The following is a 20,215-nucleotide window of genomic DNA, read 5'->3' as shown; positions in this document are numbered from 1 at the left end:
GCACCAGTTCAAAGCCAGAGAACTGGTGGCCACATTCCTTGCTGACGAGCACAAATACACGTTGACGCTGCACAACAAAGTGCAACCACATACGTGGCTTGTGCAACCATGCCACAAATCACTCTCGTCCCCACCGCGACAGTACGAGTCCGCTCTCCCACAACAGCGGAAGAATCCGCCATCGCCGACTAATGTAAACGCAGTCCTCAGAGACTCTAACGAAGCGACACAAAATTACTTGGCAGGTTTTATCTGCCACCCCGCTGCACGCATCCTTCGCGGCTGCACTCCCGACCAAAAGATCAATCTACTTTGGGTACCCGCCCACGCGGGAAACTCTGGAAGCAAACGGGTCGGCCGACTAACCCGAGGCCTAACCAACTGGGCGACCGGCCCGACACACCCGGACGCTCTTGCCCAGGCTCCCCTGAACTTTGCCGAAATCACCAACCTCCAAACATAGACGAGAGGCCACTCCCCGCCTCCCCACCACGGCTTTCATCGAGCGCAAGCCACCATGCTCCGCAGGTTGCAGATACTCGATCTTTTCCCTTCCAGACTATCACTTATTACAGACGAGGAATACAACCGCGCATGCCAAAGCTGTAACCAGATAAATATCGCCCCTCGCCTCTTTCCTTCCCTCTCCATGTTATTTTATTATTCCCGCTAGCCGCTACTGAGGTGCTTCAGGTTTCGGTGGATGATGCCACGGCTTGCAACATCTTTTCCTTCCATTCTTATTTTATTAATAAATAGCCACTGACAACTACAATAAATCGCCATCCAAGCGCATATCCTCTGGGATTGTGCAGGACACCCATCCCGACGAAACTTACTGCCAGCCCTGTCGGAGGAAAGATGGAACCAACTACTCAGAAGGCCAGACAAGACCATCACGGTCGCTTCAATGTAGGTGGGGAGTGGCTCTATTTTCTGCTTCCCTCTGCGGGGATCACTGTTCAGAGCTAGGGGTAGGGGTGGGGGCTGAAGGAGGGGGGGCGGTCGGAGAATGGCAGCACGGCGCACAACAGGTGGGCGTCCTGGCAGCTTGGCTGGTAGGACTTGACTGGTGAGAACTGGAGGTAGTGATGACAAGAGAAGGTTCATGGCACTCACTTCGTGGGCTAAGGAGCTCGCCACTACCGGGGGACCACACCAAGCCCACCTGCCCTAAATACCGACATTCTGTGGCAATTAAGTTGTTTCTCTCTCTCGCCAGTGTCGCCGACGAGTTTTTAGCTCATTTTCTATTTTTCGCTGCTCGCGCAAGGCAGCGCTTTCCTCACATATCGCAGCTTCGAGAATCCGCAACATACGGCGTGTCGGACGTACTGCGCACTGAGTCACTGGATTGGATTAGAAAAAAAATTGTATTTCGTCAAGATGAGCTCGGTGATTGGAGGACTGTGTTAGGTGGCCGTTAGTCCATGACCGTTGGCGACCTGGTCGGCCCACTCGACGGCCCGGACTTGCGTCTTCGGGTCTGAGCTCGCCAGCACAACCTGCCACCGCTCGAGAGAAGGGCATTGTACTTGCTCCGCCGGAGGCGGTTCTTTGCAATTCCATAAGATGTGGTCGTAATTGGCACGTTTGCCACAGCGGAAAAAACTGGGGTTCGTAATGCGAGTGGTACATGAGTGAAAGTTGCGCGGGGTTCGTGAGGGAGCGCGTTTGAAGCCGTCTCCACGTGGTTTCTTGTGCTTTGGACAATGTTTTAGCAGGCAGGGGATAAACTCGCCTGCCCAAGGTGTGATGATGGCTAATGTCACTAAAAGAGGTCATGCCGTCTCTCGTAAATAGCGGATGAATAGGCCAGCTCCCTGCCCAGGTGACGAAACCTCGGGTTTTATTGTGAGCTGCCTCGCTCCCTGGGCTGTCTGAGCGGGACGGCACCCAAATCAGCTCGATCTCCCTGGCAGGTAGGGCTGCTTTTTTCAGAATGCTAAGGGTGATGGGTGCTATTCGGCCCCACCGCAAAATTGAGAACGGCGAATTTTCAGTCGGTGAAAATATTACCAGCGGTGGTATTAGCTATAGCTAAATCTATTGCCGCCTCCTACGCTATCTCGGAGGAGCTTGTTAGTCGCGGCTTGTAGCAGTACGTCGGGCCCATCCACCGCCAACAATGCGTAGGCTTTGTTTTGTGGGTACTCCGCAGCATCCACGTGCACCACTCCCGAGTGCTGCCTGTACTTTCGTGCAGATCGCGTGCTCTGGCTCGACGAGAGCCCTCGTGGTGCACGGGATACATGTTCTCGGGGAGTGGTTTTATGAGTAGGTTCTTCAGAATATGTTTCTGTAGCCGAGTTTTCGCTTCTCCTCTCGGAGGTGCGTTGCCCAGTCCAAGACTGGAGAGAATGGCTTTGTCCGCATTGGCACGAGTGATTCTTTCCGCTTGTGTCGTGAGGTGTGCTTCGCAGAGTTCGTCTAGCGTATTGTGCATGCCCAGCCCTAAGAGACTCTCTATTGATGCGTGACGCGGTAGAACGAGTGTGGTCTTGTGCGCCTGTATTATGACATTTTTGGTTGTATTCTTCTCCGCTGCATATAGGCGGAGGTAGGGGACGGAGTATACGACTGTTTAGAACGAAGGCCTGAACCAGACGACAAAGATTCTTTTTCTTGACGCACTGTCTGCGGTTGGATATTCGTCTGATGAGTCTGTGGCAATTAAGTTCTTTCTCTTTATCGCCAGCGTCGCAGACGAGTATGAGATGTTCCCCATTCAGGGGCAAACCTCCTACGCGTACATTTAAGGGTAGCGGGGGAACGTAGTTTTTTAGGTGTACGCCTCTGGGCTTGTTTCTGAGTACAAAGAGTTGAGATTTTTGTTGCGAGCGCGAGAGGCCCGCCGCTAGGGCGTATGTTTCGACCGTGTCTACCGCTTGCTGCAGTGTACTCTCCACTTGGCCGTCCCTCCCTGTATTTACCCACAGAGTTATGTCGTCCGAGTGGAATGTATGATGCAACCCGGGTATGGCGGCGAGTTTTGAGGGAAGATTGATGAGGGACAGATTGAACAGATAAGGTGAGAGGACTGAACCTTGAGGTGTTCCTCTGCCCCTTAGGTGGATGGGGTCGGACTCGGTCGCACCTACTGCGAGCTCCGCAGTCCTCTGAGAAGAAGGAGCGGATATATGTGAATTCCGCAACGTGGGATTAATGTCAGATAGGTTCGTAGGGATAGCCTCGTTCGAGACGTTGTCGAATGCCTTGTTCAGGTCAAGGCCGAGCACTGCCTTCGTGCCCGTCTCTTGCACATGGTCAATGATGTCGGACTTCAATTGAAGAATGACATCTTGTGTAGATAGATGCGCTCTGAAGCCAATCATGCTAGGAGGAATTAGATCGCTGTCTTCCCCAAACCCTTGTAGGTGGTTAACGATTACGTGTTCCATCAACTTGCCTAAGCAAGAAGTGAGTGATCTGGATCTCAGATCCTCTATACAAAGTTTTTTGCCGTTTTGGGAATGAAGATGACTATAGCATGCCTTCAATACTCTGGGATTTTTCCTTCGCGTCACTAGGTGTTCATGATGTCTGCGAGAGCCACGACCGAGCCGGGGTTGAGGTTCCTAAGCATTTTGTTTGTAACTCCGTCAAGACCGGCCGCGGCGGGGGTGCGGAGTTGACTGAGGGCGTATCACACCTCGGAATTCACGATGTCTGAGTCTAAGTCATCGTTGGGGATCCCCTGGTAATCCGGCAGTGGGTTAACCGGGGAAGTGTTTCGGTATCGCCTCTGTAGGTCCTCGTGGAGGTCTTCGTTAGTGCCCGTATACTGGTGCACCACTTGCCAGCTGACTACTTTGTGCAGACTTGGTCTGGGTGCCATAGTAGCTGCCATGTCTATTTACGGCCCATCTGCCCGCTCATTTTATCGAAAATTTGGCCCCACTGCTTGTCTTGGAATTCTAGTGTGTACTCTTCTATCTTTCGCTCGAGTGCTGCAACTCGTTTGTTCATAGATTTGTTGCGATTTGCTTTTTACACCGCATCCGCAGGCTTAGGTGGGCCTCTGACTTGCGCAGTAGTCTAGAGTCAGAAATCTGACTCTGTTCCTCAACTGGTTGCTCGACGGTGGCAGTTTTTGTGTCTTTATTGAAGGAACCGACCCATTCCACCGCTTCTGCTGGATGAGGGGAGGTGGGCGTGGTGGGAAATGTAGATATTGTGTAGTGATCACTATCTAATTCGTGGCCTTTGTTGGACTACTTATCGTATTTAATGTTTCTTGTTAACGTCAGATCCGGGGAGGTATCCATGCTGACACTATTGCCTATGCGTGTGCATTCCAGGGGGTAAATTCAGAATGAATAGCCATAGACTCTGTATTGTTTCCCATAGCTTATTTCCTTTGGAGATAGCTTTCCTACAACCCCATGCCTGGTGTACATCTAAATTACAGATGTACGCTACCTGTAAATTTCCTCCGTGCTTGAAGCGCAGTCGTTGCGCTTTGATGGGGCACTCACTAAAAACCACTCTCGCAATGTACCGCGCTTGTCTAGCAGATGGCGGACACGCATGAGGAGGAAGGACACGCCGTGAGACAAATCCTTTCGCGTTACTGCACCTAAGCAGACTTGCTTTTAGTCCGAGCGTTCAAGGCTTTTTCTGCACAGGCCGCCTCCCAGCAGGACAGTTTTGTCAAAATGTTGACATGAAACAAAACTACTGTAGCGTTGCGCATGTAGCCAAAATCGAGTAAATCAGCTCGGGAACCTGATACGGTTCCATATTTTGTTTTTGTTTTTTCATTAGTATTTTGGATCAAGGGTTCAGAAAGAGAATGAGCCTTTCGGAGAGGGCGCACAGCACAAGCTTGGTTGTTTTCGTACCAGATCCAGCCTGGAGGTTCTGGTTTCCCAAACGAAGGCGTCGCTGCAAAGCCCGTTGGGGCCGACTGCCACCGCTGCCGCCCACGTTCACCGGCACCTTCAGTGGGGATGGGATCCCGAAGTGTCCCAAGTTCTGTCTAGAATCAAAGAAGTACACTGAAATCCACTTGTACTGGTCCCAGGCGGTGCCGTCGCTCAGGGCTACATCGAGGTCCTTGCCGGTATATTCTTCAAGAGCTTCGCTGCAGAAACAGTGCGCCAGCCACTGTAAGGCGAATTTCAAGCAAAGGCGAAGAACAAGCAGAAGTATAGAAGGCAGCTCAAAAAAAGAAAGCAGATATAACAGCTTTCCAGCCGCGCTTGTTTCCGCTCTCTGCTCCAGTGCCTTGGGGTGGTGGCTACACCGCCCTCGTCCCTAAGCCCCGTAACAGCGCAAATCCAGAATGACGGGACCGTTAGCACAGAAAGGCGGACTACATAAAATTAATGTACACAGTGCGGCTAAACTCGAGGTGTTAGTAGCGATGTGCGTCGTCTCCTTGTCTGCTGTCCGTGTCTAAAGCGCTAACAGTTCGGCAAACTGTGTACCAGCTAGCTTGAAAGAATGCTGTCAGAAGGGACAGCACGGTTACGCATCCTCATGCTGACACATCACATACTGTCGATACCAGCAATGTACCCACTCAGCCTTTTCGCCCGGCCCATGTTAATAGACGTTTAGCGACTGTTAATGTCGAGTCCCGTACTCGAGGACGTCTTACACTATATACATAAAATAGCCCAAAACAAGTTGACCCTCCCCATCTTCACACACACACACACACACACACACACACACACACACACACACACACACACACACACACACACACACACACACACACACACACACACACACACACACACACACACACACACACACACACACACACACACACACACACACACACACACACACACACACACACACACACACACACACACACACACACACACACACACACACACACACACACACACACACACACACACACACACACACACACACACACACACACACACACACACACACACACACACACACACACACACACACACACACACACACACACACACACACACACACACACACACACACACACACACACACACACACACACACACACACACACACACACACACACACACACACACACACACACACACACACACACACACACACACACACACACACACACACACACACACACACACACACACACACACACACACACACACACACACACACACACACACACACACACACACACACACACACACACACACACACACACACACACACACACACACACACACACACACACACACACACACACACACACACACACACACACACACACACACACACACACACACACACACACACACATACACACATACACACACACACACACACACACACATGCACACGCACACACACACACACACACACACGCGCACACACACACACACAGAATGAAAGCGTAAAATATAGCATTCACGTGATATACTACTTTTCCGAACGGTCGGCATGAATAGGTCTTCGCACCTTTAGGATTCAAAATACTTTCTAACCGTGTGCCCGCTGAGCTAAAAGATCACTACGCTGTCTTCCTCGTCGCTGCTGACTCGCTTGTCGTCTCTGATCTAGCTGCTTCATGCAAGTTTGTCATGATACAAGACACCGGAAAATCGCCGCCTTGCGCACCAATGTGCAGCGCAGACCGTGAAGAAGCCAGCGAGTTCACGGAACGCTTCGTGTTGCTCCGCCAGAGCCGCCAGCCCGCGAGAGGCCTATAGCTTAGTCGAACTAACATGGAGGCAGTATTGGCGGTAACGCGTTACAAGCAACGGCGTTATTGGTAACGCGATAGTTTCTTTCAGCGACTTAGCACCGCACTCGTTACGAATTCGGAACTGTAACGGGCAACGTATTTGCGTTAATATCTTTTTTGTAACGTGAGGTGTCACGTTACTAGATACTTTTTATTCCAACTGCCTCTCCCCCCCCCCCCAATGGCCTGCTTTAAATAAAAAAGCGCAGATCACCTATAGTGACGCTGCATGTAAACAAAATGTGCCGGTTCTCTCCAGGACCCTTGTTGCGGCTCGCACGCATGCCAGAAAACACCTGCCCTCGATGACGCACCCAACTAAAGGAATTGGACAGAACAGCCATAAAGCACGAAAGAGGTGTACGAACACGCATACATGCACTTCCCTTCCTCTAGCTTCCTTTCCCAAACTACTCACTCGCACAACTCTCTAAACAGTGGAAGCAAGCCAAGCATATTGAGACATCACAATTTTCAGAATTACTGTAAATTTGTTGAGAGTTCAGCTATGTTTCCTTTGTAAAGTTAGAATTGATGATGAAGTGTTATTATGCGTTTAATGTGACATAAAACATCTTCACGATGTGCCAGAGTTAGAAGCCAACACATGTAACTCAAAAGGCAACTTTAGGCCACTATAATATTGCTAATCACCTGCACATTTGTGCAAAATATTATCGTTAAATCAATATTTCATGAGAAAGCATTGCTTGGGCTATAAGTTTTGTGTAAAATATGAGATTTATAAAATTTGTACGAGTTCTTGCAACGAAGACGCACTGATTAAAATTGATGGCCATGGAGTAACGGCAGAGGAACGTGCTGTACCTTTTTTTCGGTGACGGTAACGCGTTTCCTTTTTTTTTTGTAGCTAACTTAGTGCGGTAACGCGCTCCTTTCTTCTTAGCCTAAAGAGTAACGTATTTAGATACTTTTCTTGTAACGCTTACAACACTGCTGCTTATCTGTCTATTGCGGCTGCGACCGCATAGCTGCATCTTTCGCATTGTCTTAAACTGCGTTTAGAGCATGGTTCCAGGGAATTTGGAATGATGCAATTTTGTAAAACCGAATTAGGCTGCTTTCCTGCAGTATATAAGAAGCATGAAGAGCAGTGCCAAACGCTTAAATCTATACACGGTAACACTGAATTAGAGCAAGTGACTGCAGCACTAATATACCCAGAGAGCGCAGACGACCTCTATTTTTTCAAAGATGGTTTTGGTCTATACTTACGTGAGCGATTTGCCATTTGAACTCTTGATCTCTCCGCTTCCGACTAAGATTGTAGTGTCTGTCACATGCAAGAGACAAAGTTAAAGTTGCCTACTGCCAGTTGAGCCATTATTAATAAGAAAACGAAAACGAGATGTATGCAGGCATCACATATTAGGGTGTGCTTTCAATTAAAACGCTCGTCGTCGGAGGTGGAGGACCACACACCGCACTCAAGTGAGGAGTAGCATGTTAACTGTGAGTCTGGTATGAAACATACTTTGGATACTCAAGCTCTGTAACAAAGCAATCTGCAGCACCATGACTTAAGTATAAATTTGATTAAGCTTACGTTATTGTTATTTGGCAGCATAGCAGCAATTTGGGAGCAATTTAATTTTAAAAGTTTGTCGCCAGAATATTACATACATAATAGAAGGTGTATATTTTGATGCTGAATTTTTTTTTATGGCGCAACGGCATCTGTGGTCAAGAAGCGCCTTGTCACAAGGTTTTTTCCTTCTAGTCAAGGTTAGGTCAACGACCCATTTTCCAAGCAATGCACACTAAAGAAGCCGGCCCCCGGCAGGGGAAACCTTGTACCCATTACATCACCGGCAGGTGCCCGGCGGCACTGGGAATCGAACCCCGCACCTCCTGCATGCGAGGCGGATGCTTAAATGAATAGGCCAATGCTGCGGTCTTAAGATATACTGTATTTTACATCTTGTAGGCTCTTGGAACTCAATCGAAACATGAATCCTGTTGAGAATAATTCCATCCATAACTTTATCCATAACTAGTTTATCCTGAACAGCATTCATGACTCGACTGAGTGCCAAGAGCCCACAAGGTGTGAGGAAGTCTTAATTTGACAGAACCTCAGCTCTTTAGTTGTATTATAGAAATGTTCCTGCTCTATACCACTTCTCGCATGCTCAGTTGATAGCTCAATTCCATGAATGAGTTATCAACTTCAGCTACTGTTTACAAGGCACCTGGAAAAGGCTATCAGGGACTGAAACAGCAACTGCGACAACGTTGACCGAAAGAAAAAGCGTTCCACCGAGAATGGCTGGAGTACCACTTCATTTAAGGATATGCGAAGCGCTGCGTCACTAAAAATATGCGAGGCACAGTTCCAGTTAAAATTTCGAAAATACTGTTCCACATCTTTTAGGAACGCGTGAATCACCGTTGCACTTACCGGAACATTTAGCAAAAAGATTTCTGCGGATGCTTACGGCGCTCACTAATGCGAAATTTGAGCGCAGCTCTGTAGGTGTTTTGTTTTGCCATATATTGAGGCAAAAAACTGAGAGATACGCGTATGTGTGTACTCTTTAAGTAACACCCCCTTCACCAGTCTGTTTGTCATGAAGGTGGCTTTGTGGCCGGAGAAATGGATGGAGATACGTTCCGCCTGTGCACCCGGTAACGAAGCCGACACAAGTGTTTCGCGAGGTCGTCAGAGTAGCGGCGAGGAACGGGACATTCTCGCGCATTTAAGCAGACGGTTCATACTAGCAGACAATACCGTGATTGGCGCGACCGATGTGCACAATTTGTCGCATGCAGCACTTTTCAAAGCAGCGCGCGCCACGGAGCGGAGTGTGGCGAGACTGCGAGACCTCCGCATGCAAACCACTCCTCCCCTAACCTCCGTACCTCCTCAGCTCTTGCAGTGGTGATGGCGTGCGCGGCGCGCCTGATGGATGGATGGAAAGTAGGAGCGTCCCCTTTGAAGCGGGGTGGTGGCACTTGCCACCATGCTCATTTTTTTCCTTCATTAGAACTCGTCATTTTCCTTAAATATGTCTTCCTGCGCTTGTAATCTTCTGTCACCTCTCTACTTTTGAGCCAACAATCTTCCAAAGGCTTTTTGCTCATCACCACCGCACATTTATTTACATGACTATTCTTATCTCTAAACCCTAGAGAGTCGGGAAGATATCCTAACCTACTTTCAAAGTGCAGGGCAAAGCCTCTTGAGCTATAAAAAACGCTTCCTTTCTCACCTGCCTTTTCGAGTATCGATATTGTTCTACACTATGCTTCTTTTCCATTGAATTTATCCAATTTTTACCTTCCGCATTTTCAACCTTTCGTTCAATGCTCTTTCTCCGTCCTCGTCTCTGGCATACTTATTGGTTAGCTCCCTAGTAAATTTCCGCCAATGTGAGTCAATGCTCTTCCTCTATAGGTAGTTACATACTTAAGCTGCCCGCCTGTTATCGTCCAATTTCCTCATGGGTTCTTTATATAGAATTTTACTCTGTGCTTGCCGGGCTTCGAACGATGCCCAGCTCATATTCCCCTGTACTGCCTCGTTTCTGATTTTCCCATAGGCACCTAGTGCTAATCTTCGAACAGCCCTCTGACTTACTTCTAACCTCGACTGAACTCCTGCCTTTAAACAAAGAACCGCATTCCCGAAAGTAAGCCCCGGCATCATTATTCCTTTCGAAATAACTCAGTACTTCATATTAGTTGTACCCCCATAATGCCGTATGTTTCATTATCGCGGCATCTCTTCGCAATTTTGCTGTAAGTGACTGTTCGTGATTTTCAGTGTGCATATGCTCTTTATTTACCCATACCCCGAGATATTTGTATTCGGTCACTCGTGGTATTTCATATTGTTGTATTGCAAGCAGCTATCAGTTGCATCATTCAAAACCATCACACCCGACTTAGTTGCTCTAAAACTGAAACCTAGAGTGCCTCCTTCGTCTCCACAGTAATTAACCAGAGTCGGGAAATCTTTCTTGCTATCTGGTGACAGTACAATATCGTCCGCGTACATTAAATCCTGCAGTCGCTATTCTAAATCCTTTTCGCCTAATCTACACGACAGATTATAACCTAGTATGCTTTCTTGCAGCCTTCTTTCTGTATTTACCATATAAATCATGAACAGCAGCGGTGATAGAGGACAAGCTTGCCTTAATCCTTCATGTACCCGACCAGTTGTCGTACTCGTAATCCCCTGCCATGTTATTTCAAATTTATTTTCTTGATATATTGCCTGCAGGAATATATCCTCACGGCACGCACCACTCTAGCGCCATCTATGAGCAAGCGGCGGTACCCTCTTTCGCTCAGTTACACCGACGGCGGCAACGCGGCTCAGCCAACGAACAGGCGCTTAAAAGTTGCGCACTAAGTGTATCCTTAGGTGGAACCAGACTAAGAATGTAGCATCATAAGTGGTTCCTACTGCACATGCGCGGCGCGTGACTAAGTGATATCGCCGAGCCTATCGCATTACGCTGCACAAAGAATTTATCGCATTACGTTGCAAACTCTGCACTTTGTCCCTTTTGATATTTTCTTGTTATATTGTTCGTTGTCTGCCAGGCCTACGTAAGCCGTCCGAGGCTTATGTAGGCCTGATTCTTTTTGTATGTCAATTGACAAAAATAAAGGTTGCGTCCATCTATCTGTCTGTCTATCTATCTATCTATCTATCTATCTATCTGTCCATTAATCTTATATATATATATATATATATATATATATATATATATATATATATATATATATATATATATATATATATATTGTGCTAACCGTCTCCAAAACCAAAAACCAAGGTCCATAGGGGAATGTTAATTTTTTCTGTTAGTGTGTTGTGCGTATCAGTGGGATAATAAAACTTAGATTAATCTACCGCTTTCTTATAATACCGCTGACTAAAGTTACTTATAAAGTAGCAGAAAATCAACCATGCCGACGGTGGGATCCGAACCCACGACCTCCGAATATCTCGTCCGGTGCTCTACTAACTGAGCTACGGCGACGGCTGTCCAATCTGCTGCTCTCGTGGGTATTAATGTTTAATGGGTTTAAGCTAACCTTGAGAGTGTTCACCAGCGCCACCCCGTCCATAGCGGCGGACGTAGCCCGTCCTGTAATACCACGAGAGTGACGTGGAACGTAATCTAACGGCGAGGGCGGAAACTGTGCGAGAGCCCCCTTACGCTACCTATGGCATCGGTATATATATATATATATATATATATATATATATATATATATATATATATATATATATATATATATATATATATATATATATATATATACCTTTGTCTTAAAGCAACAATTTTTTTTCTTCCTCTGACAACAGTTTTCACAAAATAGGTGCGACGAGCAATGCAATGTTGTATTGCAGAAGTCGCGAGTAAAAAGATCAGCAGAAATGACCGGCCAATGGCTGGGTGGAAAAAAAAGGCTGTGGTTTAGCTCTGGTTAAACCTGGAGTGACGCGATAGCTACAGCTGGCCGCGTGGAATTCGCCCGGTTAAGTTGCAAAGTCAGCCTTTCGCCGCTGCGTTTTGCTGGGCGTTCCTTCGTCCTCTTCGTCCCCGGACGTGGATTCACTCTCCTCCCCCCCTCCTTGGTTTCGCCGGCGAGCCGTATCGCCTGCAGCAGCAGCTGCTCCGCACCACGCTGAAGGCTCTAAACGCTAGCGCTATGTAGCTGTCGCTAAAACACACGCCTCTTGCTAACGCGATTTTTGAGCGCCGCTGCTGCGGCACTGAGACCGTAGGAGACCACATATAGAACACGCAGTGCAGAAGGGAGCCTGCTCTGGGTTTCGACTTGGGCAGCGTCACAGTGTTCCGCTGCCCATGAGCCACGCCTCCGGCCAACGACCATAGCGCTAATCTGCTCTCTCCTCTGCCACCATTACCTACTCCTCCACTTTCCCCCTCGCGTAGTCGTAGAGATCCATGGCACTCGGGGCAACTGCGCAATATTCGCGCTTGCCAACCGCATCATAGTGGCGCTGTCGCACTTCCCTCCTCCGCTTTCCGCCTTTCGCTCACTCTGCAACCGCCGTCCTCCCTCCCTCCGCTGCGCTCTGCGTTCTCTCTCCTATTCTCCGATGTTCACGTTCGCTCGGTTACGCTGAGGCCAACGGCGACGCTCAACGCAGGAGCGGACGCCTGTTTCACATGCAAGCGAAAACGCTAGCGAATCCTGCCGCCGCGAAGCAAAAACCTATTTAGAGTCGGGGCGGTGGCTCAAGCGGCTCGAGCGACCAGACTCCAAGAAGACTGAAACTTTTTCGCAGTGACGCGCCGCTTAATCGATAAATTCGCTGAGTTGTTTTCACGTGAGCCAGCCTTAAGAATTCTTTGCGACTTTCTGCTAGACGTGACGGAAGACTGAAGATTGACTAATGGCAGCTATGCTTGTTACTGGAGTTTTCGTGAACCGCAGATCGGCCAGAGGCGATTAGTTTGTACCAATAATGGATCACTTGTGCTGATCTTTTTACACGGCTTTACATTAGCACCTCCTTCACCTTCATCTAGTTTTTCACAGTGGCGCCACGAACTTTCCAGTAGTGCTGGTCCTGCAAACTTAAGAATTTGCACTCAGGTTCCCATTACCGGAAATTCTTAACAGCGCCTAGCCAGTGCCCCTAAGCCTAGCGGCCTATAGCGCATCACTAGCGCGCACTACGTCGATATTTGTCAATTTTTTATGCCACAAATGGTGTCGACGTGCCACTTTTTATGTTCAAAGCCATGCGCTGCATGGTGGCAGCCACACGGACTAGAAGTACTTGCCCCGAATTCCTGGTAATGATGTGCAAACGAGTACGCGGCGTTGATTTCGTATTTTGAATTCGTAAAACTTAGCACTGCAGTCTGCTGCATCTTAGAAAAGCAAAAGCATTCAGTCAATCAAATCAAATTAACTTTATTTCCCAACTTTACAGGGCGAAAGAGGTTTGCGCTTGAACTTCATCAATTTTTTTCTTGCAACTCATCATTGTCACGTGACACTCATCAGGTGATCGTTGGAAGGCGTCCGCAACTTTTTTGAGCCATTACTATCATGTGTCCCTTGGATGACGCCAGCAACGTTTTGCAAGTCATTGTTGTTCAGCATACTAAAATCCCAACACACATTACATACGCAGCACAACGCGTTCACTTCGTGTCCCTCTAACACGCTTAAACCAATGACCCTTCGTGGCAAACTTCTACTCTATCCGGCAAGGTACGGGACTAATGTGTCATGGGACTGTTGTTCCATGGTCGGGGACTATTGTGCCATGTTTGAGGTCAACAGGGGACTATTGTGCCAGGGTCCGTGAATTCTTGCCTATGCGAAAAACCAGAGACGATCGAATATTTCTTTGTGTGGTGCCGTGATGCAGCGTTTTTCTGGAACATATTACAGTAGACAATGGAAAAGGACATTCAGATCTAACCCTACAGTATAAGGTTCTCTTCTGTCTTGAAATACTCCGGTATTCTGTGCGATCGATTAACGCTTATTGGACTTTTTATCTTATGGAAGAGCCGCTTGATAGATCAACATGAAGAGCCACCTCGTTCATCTAAGTCCCTGTTCAGGGAACAGTGCGCCTTGTTGCGGGGTCGTTATGCTGCGCAGGACTGCCCGCCTGAATGGTTGCCGATTCTTGACGCATGTGTATATCTCCCGCAATTTTTATGTGCCGGTGGAGTTCATGTACGATGACATGAGAATGTTTGTCTGCATCGCGTAATAGTATGCGTGTACGTGAAGCATTTGTTAGCTTAGCGGATTTGATTGTTATCCAACAAAAAAAAATAAGAGCCTTTGCGGAATTTGCATTGCGTCCCCACAAGGTACGTAGAGAGCCTGCGTTCAAAACTCAATGCCGGCTAATTTCTTTTCTGAACAGGTGAGACGTGCCACTTCCTCCGGACATATTTTGAAAACAACTTCCGCTGACAGGTTTTCTGTCACAAGAGGCATATAATTATTTCGCTTTAATAATCGCGGCTTTTTGGCATTCATTGCCTGCTGAACACATTTGTCATCAGCAGGAGCCTGGCGACGCCTACCACAGGGCAATGGCCTCTCCCATGTCTCTTCAATTAACCATGTCCTTCTTCTGGGATCCCATCCACACAATTGACTTTCTGCCGCCCACTGCTGCGCTTGCCTCCTCTTGAAATCTACCCCGTTACCCGTAAGTACCAGGGATTATCTTGCCTTCGCATTACATGATTTCGCCATGGCCATTTCATCCTCCCGATTTCGACTTCGATGTCATTAATCCAAGTTTGTTCCCTCACCCACTCCGCCCACTTGCGGTCTCTTAACGTTGCATCTATGGTTTTTCTTTCCATATGGCGCACGTGGTCCTTAACATAAGCTGAACCCTTTTCGTCAGCCTCCATGTTTCTGCCCCGTAGGTGAGTATTGGTAAGATACAGCCGTTGTATACCTTTCATTTGAGGGATATTGGTTAACTGCCATTCATGATCTGAGATTTATTCCAAGCCAATCATGATCATATGCGCTCGACCCCATTCTTGTTCTAGTTATTCCCGTCCCATGATCCGGATCAGTGGTAACTACCTGTCCTAAAGAGGCTTATTCCTTTACCACTTCCTGAACCTCGCTACCCATTGTGAACTGCTGTTTCCTTGCTAGACTGGTTTTCTGCTTGTTGCTTTTTTGATCCACCGTTCTGCTCTATCTGTCTAACTCATTGTTCATGCTTTTCTGCTCATCTTCTGAGGGACCTAGTAAGGCAATGTCATCAGCGAGTCGCAGATTACTTAGGCATTCTTCGCTAACTATTACCCCAACTGTTCCCAATTAAGGCCTCGGAAAAACTCCTGTAAACAGGTGGTTAACAGCAGTGGCCAGAATGTGTCCCCCTGCCTGAAGCTCTTCCTTTTTAGAATTTGATTGTGGACTTTATGGAACATTACGGTAGGTATGCATTCATTATAAATATCTTCCAGAATTTTCACATGGCTCTTCTACACGCCAACTCCGCAATGAATGGATGACTTCTTATGTTTCCACTGAGTCAAATGCTTTCTTGTAATCAATAATAGCTATAGAGAGCTGTTGGCTATATTATGCGTATTTCTCTGACACCTGATGATAGTGTGAATATGATATATTGTGGAGTATCCTATACGAAAGCATGCCTGATCATATGCCTTATTGAAGTATTGACTATCAGCGATTACCTTAGTAAATACGTTGTAGGCAACTGCAATTGTGCTGATCGGTTTGTAATTTTTCAAGCCCTTGACGACAAATTTTTTATAAATTAAGATAATATTAGCGTTCTTCCAAGCTTCCAGTACGCTTGAGATAATAACGCATTGCGTACACAGGGTGGATAGTTTTCCTAGAAAAATCTCCCCTCAGTCTTAACAGATCTGCTATAACCTGATCCTTAACACCTGATTTCCCCTTTTGCATTGCTCCTGAGTCTTTATTTACTTCCTCTTTCGTTGCTTGCCGGATGTCCACATTGCTGTGCTCAACTCTCTAACGTTCTGGTTACATTGGCTACTATAGCTCTTCGGCTACTTTAACTGTTTTATACATATTGCTAATGATATTGCCCTACAGACAAATTTCGTGTTATAGTTCAGATTATTTCTGCCGTGCTGATGAAAACTTGCGACTAGACGATGACATCGTGTCTATTACGGACTAAGGGACCACTTAAGGTAATACAGGAAAAAAGCCTCGCAGAACTGCGACAAAAGTGGTTCAGCAGCAATCGGTAACTATAGCTGCTGTGATTAGCTGTCCCGTCAAGTGTGGCCGCAGACAGTAGAAAGCACACAGTATAAATCCTCAGAACAGGCTCTTTTTTTCACACAGGGAGGCTAAACCCACCAGTGAGATTCATTGAATGCTTGTCCGATTTTATAAAGTTTCAGCGGGACACGCGTTAGCAAAATGCCAGGGGGACAGCGGCAACAAGCCAGCGGGAGCAGCCCCGTCGCTGCTTCGCGAAATCGACGACAGGAGGTGCTGTCGGCGCTGGGCTCAATGCACGTAGAAGCGAGAGCTATGACCAGACTTGTCTAGTCTAGAGCGCGGGAGCAGCTCCGTGTGGAGGAAATAAATCAGATTTTTAATCAGGTGCCGCTTTTCACTAAATATAGTTGCGCTCGAGCTAAGCCGAATACGCATGCGAACCGCACAGGCTCAAGAGCCTGGCTCCTAACCAAGCCCCTGCGATAAGACTTGATTTTATTAATGCGAAAACATTGTCTCATTAGGAGCGTGTACAGGACCTGTCAGCAGAGCTTGTCAGCAAAGAGTTTCAGCAGAGTGTTTCGGCAAAGCGTTTCCGCGCGAAAATGACCATTCGAAAAAAGGAATTAGCCGGAAGCGCGGTTCGAACAAAGGACCTGTGTGTACCACGCGGGATGGCAACGCATATGCCACTAAATGCCGGTTCAAGCGTGTTAGAGGGGTACGTAGTGAACGCGTTGTGGTGTGTACAACGGTAAAGCGTGTTGGGGATTTGTACTCATGTTGGAGAAGAATGACTTGTAAAAATCTTCCTGACATTCAAACGCAAAAGCCGACGCATTTCTCCGATGCACCAGACTGCAGTGCTCTACAGTTTTTGCCCCGCATACTCACCCGTCTACATTATGCATACGATGTGACGGTAGGAGCAGTACGAAAGTTTACACAAGAGAGTGCAGCCGAGGATCACCTGCATGACTACGAGTGGAAACCACAGTCTCCTTCTGTCCTCGCAGTTTTCTTACGGGTGAAAAATTCCCGCACGGTATGCGGCACTTTAGCGCAGCAACAGAAGTGAAATTCGTTTCGCTGCTCGAACGGACGACTTCCGTTTGAAATGCAGTTGCCTTTACAAGTAAACAGAGAATACAAGAAGAGTGCACTAGGAAAAATGCAAATGAGCACGCACATTCAAGTTTCCTACTACCGCCGTATCCTTCCCTGCAAAGAGGGAGGGACCTACTGGAAATGACCACAAAGAAGAATGCTGGGAGTTTGCTGATGAAGCCTTACTTGGTGGATTTTAGAGATACTTTGCACATTTTGGGGCTTGGACAAAATGGAAATTTTGGGTGGGAGACCACCTGCCTTCTGGCACGGTAGGGAAATTGCACACAATCCGGTGGCCAGGTTTCCATCTTCCACTCCTAGTGAAACGTTTTATATTAGCCGCTCGTATGGAATTATGGGAATATGGAGTGCATAAGATATGGTACAATATATGGAAATCCATACCCCATCTGTACGGAACCTATAAGAATTCTATATAATCTCCATGCGGTTTCCATACATTTAACATGACGTCTTATGGAGTGCGCCAATTTCCGTATGTGCTTCCATATAGTCCACTAAAAACTCCGTATGCACCATATTGACGCCTCTAAATTTTACGGAAACTTATGGAGTTATGGACCACACCATATGAAAACTTTCAGTAGCGATAGTGGGAGGGTTGTGTAGGCGTCAAAAGGCCACGTTACCCCTTAATTAATCAGAAAATTTTCTTACGTAGACGCCGGAAATTGCATTGCATTGAAACATCTGTACAGAACTTTATTATGCGTTTGCAATGCGATAGCATTCAAAGCTGTTGGCGAATACACCGGATGTGGCGCTTCTGAGACCCAGATTGCTCTTCCCGTAAAGACCTGCCACGGCTAGCAGGCAGAAGCTACGGCCCTAAGAACTTGACCTGATGATGTCGTAGCCGGTTTGATGACGTCAGTTCCCATCCAAAAGTGAACATTCTCCGGACTATTGACGCAACGGCCCTCCAACCAATTTTGTTTCTCAGCTCTGGTAATGTCAGAGATGACGTCACTGCCCTGCAGCCAGTGAAGATTTTTCTGCACAACCGCGGACGGCACAGGGTTTCGACGCGAATGCATTAGGAAGGCCATGAAGTGTCTGGCGGCATCAGTGGCGTCCGTGTGAATCCTTCACCTGCAAGGCGGCCTTGAGGGGATTGGCTATTTGTTAACGATTACCCTCTCCAATCCTTTTTACTTGTAGGAGAGACGAGGGAGACACCGAACGGTAAATTGCTCCAAAAATGAAAATGGCTTAGAGAATGACTGAAATAACCGCAGGCCTACTTGCAGCATATAATGTACCCTCCCTTCCGACGTACAGTTTGTGCAAAAATGAGACTCGCGGCAGCTTTTCCTTCTGGCATTGCTTGGGAAGAGCACCCTGGCTCTCACAAACCCCACCGGTGGCTGCTTTTGAAACAGCCCCCAGCCAGTTCTCTGGCGCATAGCTTAAATGCTGCGCCACTGCGCCGGTAGTGGTATGAGGGCTCGCCAAGGTCTATCAAGTTACACCTTTCGCATGGTTGCACAGTCGTAAGTGGAACAGGCAAGTGGAACTCATGACTGTGGCAGAATCAAACCTGCAATATAATCAATGCTGGAGTAGATTGGCGACTTAGAGAATGCAATCGCATTCGTCCGCGTCCGTCCAATTGTTGTTCCGTAATTTTTTTCTTATCTGGCGAAGGTTTCCTGTTACCCTATGATAATAGCGATAGACGAAGATGGAGAGAATGCAATGCAGCACAAGGAATGGGGCAATTTCAAAGTATTTTTTAATGCGATAGCATATAGTTTGCCTTCAAGAAAATTTCATGCTTCTCTGTCACCAAAATCCCCGATTGGTCGATAGAGGTCAGGCGACGTCCTCAAAACCTGCCAACCAGATTGTGGACAAACTGTCCCCTGTTGCTAGACATGATGCACTTGCGACCTGCCCACCATGATGCCGCTCATCAGCCTTACGGAAGCTAGGGAAGACCAACATGGGTTTCGCAAGCTCCGCCAGTGGCTGTGTTAGAAACAGCGGCGTGCTCGACCACACAGCATACATATAAAGCCTCGCTTTAACAAAGCCATACCGCGTACCTGCGTGGCCTAGGGTTAGAGTGTCTGACTCGCATCCCAAGGTCCAGGGGTCTCTATAACAGGATAGTTAAGGTTTTCGCGCTGAACGTTGCTCTGAACCACATTTTTAAAGAAAATTCGGTAGCATTGGGAAGTTGGCCATTCAAAAAATATTCTAAACGAAACCTGGAGGTTGGTCCATGCCAGAAAATGTGGTAAAGTAGATTAGTGTGTCACACTAAACAATTCAGGACAAACGAATTTTTGAAGGGGAAAAATTTATTAACGTTCACTAAGATTTATTAGTGAGTTTTTCACATATCGTAGATTTCCCTAAAAGAAACAATATATAGGCACACCTCTCGTCGGCAGACTCGTATTATTTTCTATTAACATTTTTACTATCGTCCAAGGCATTACCAACTGGATTTAATTTGTCTTAACAGCTCGATTCGAGCCATGGAAACACTCGAAAGAATGGCCAATAGAATAGACGCCGACATTTATTTAAAATTTCTCACCGACTGCTCACGAGGTACCCTCCACCCTTAGGCAGATAATAGTCGTGTATGGTAGTTTTTGGAGTTTCGTA

The 20,215-nt window shown here is 47.3% G+C and overlaps 1 protein-coding gene across 1 annotated transcript in view; it reads right to left on the bottom strand.

Annotated features, from left to right (window-relative positions):
- Positions 1-4,776: 4,776 nt before the first annotated feature.
- LOC144134204 (uncharacterized) overlaps positions 4,777-20,215 on the bottom strand; it is a 45,161-nt gene continuing 29,722 nt past the window's right edge. Inside the window, exon 5 of the mRNA XM_077667162.1 lies at positions 4,777-5,109. Within this exon, the coding sequence (XP_077523288.1) occupies positions 4,777-5,109 (333 nt within the window). The remainder of the gene's footprint in view (positions 5,110-20,215) is intronic.

The sequence above is a fragment of the Amblyomma americanum genome, chromosome 5, assembly GCF_052857255.1.
Source record: "Amblyomma americanum isolate KBUSLIRL-KWMA chromosome 5, ASM5285725v1, whole genome shotgun sequence".
NCBI classification, from domain to species: domain Eukaryota; kingdom Metazoa; phylum Arthropoda; class Arachnida; order Ixodida; family Ixodidae; genus Amblyomma; species Amblyomma americanum.
The sequence above is the reverse complement of the archived record's forward strand: the minus strand, read 5'-3'. Positions and strand labels throughout refer to the sequence as shown.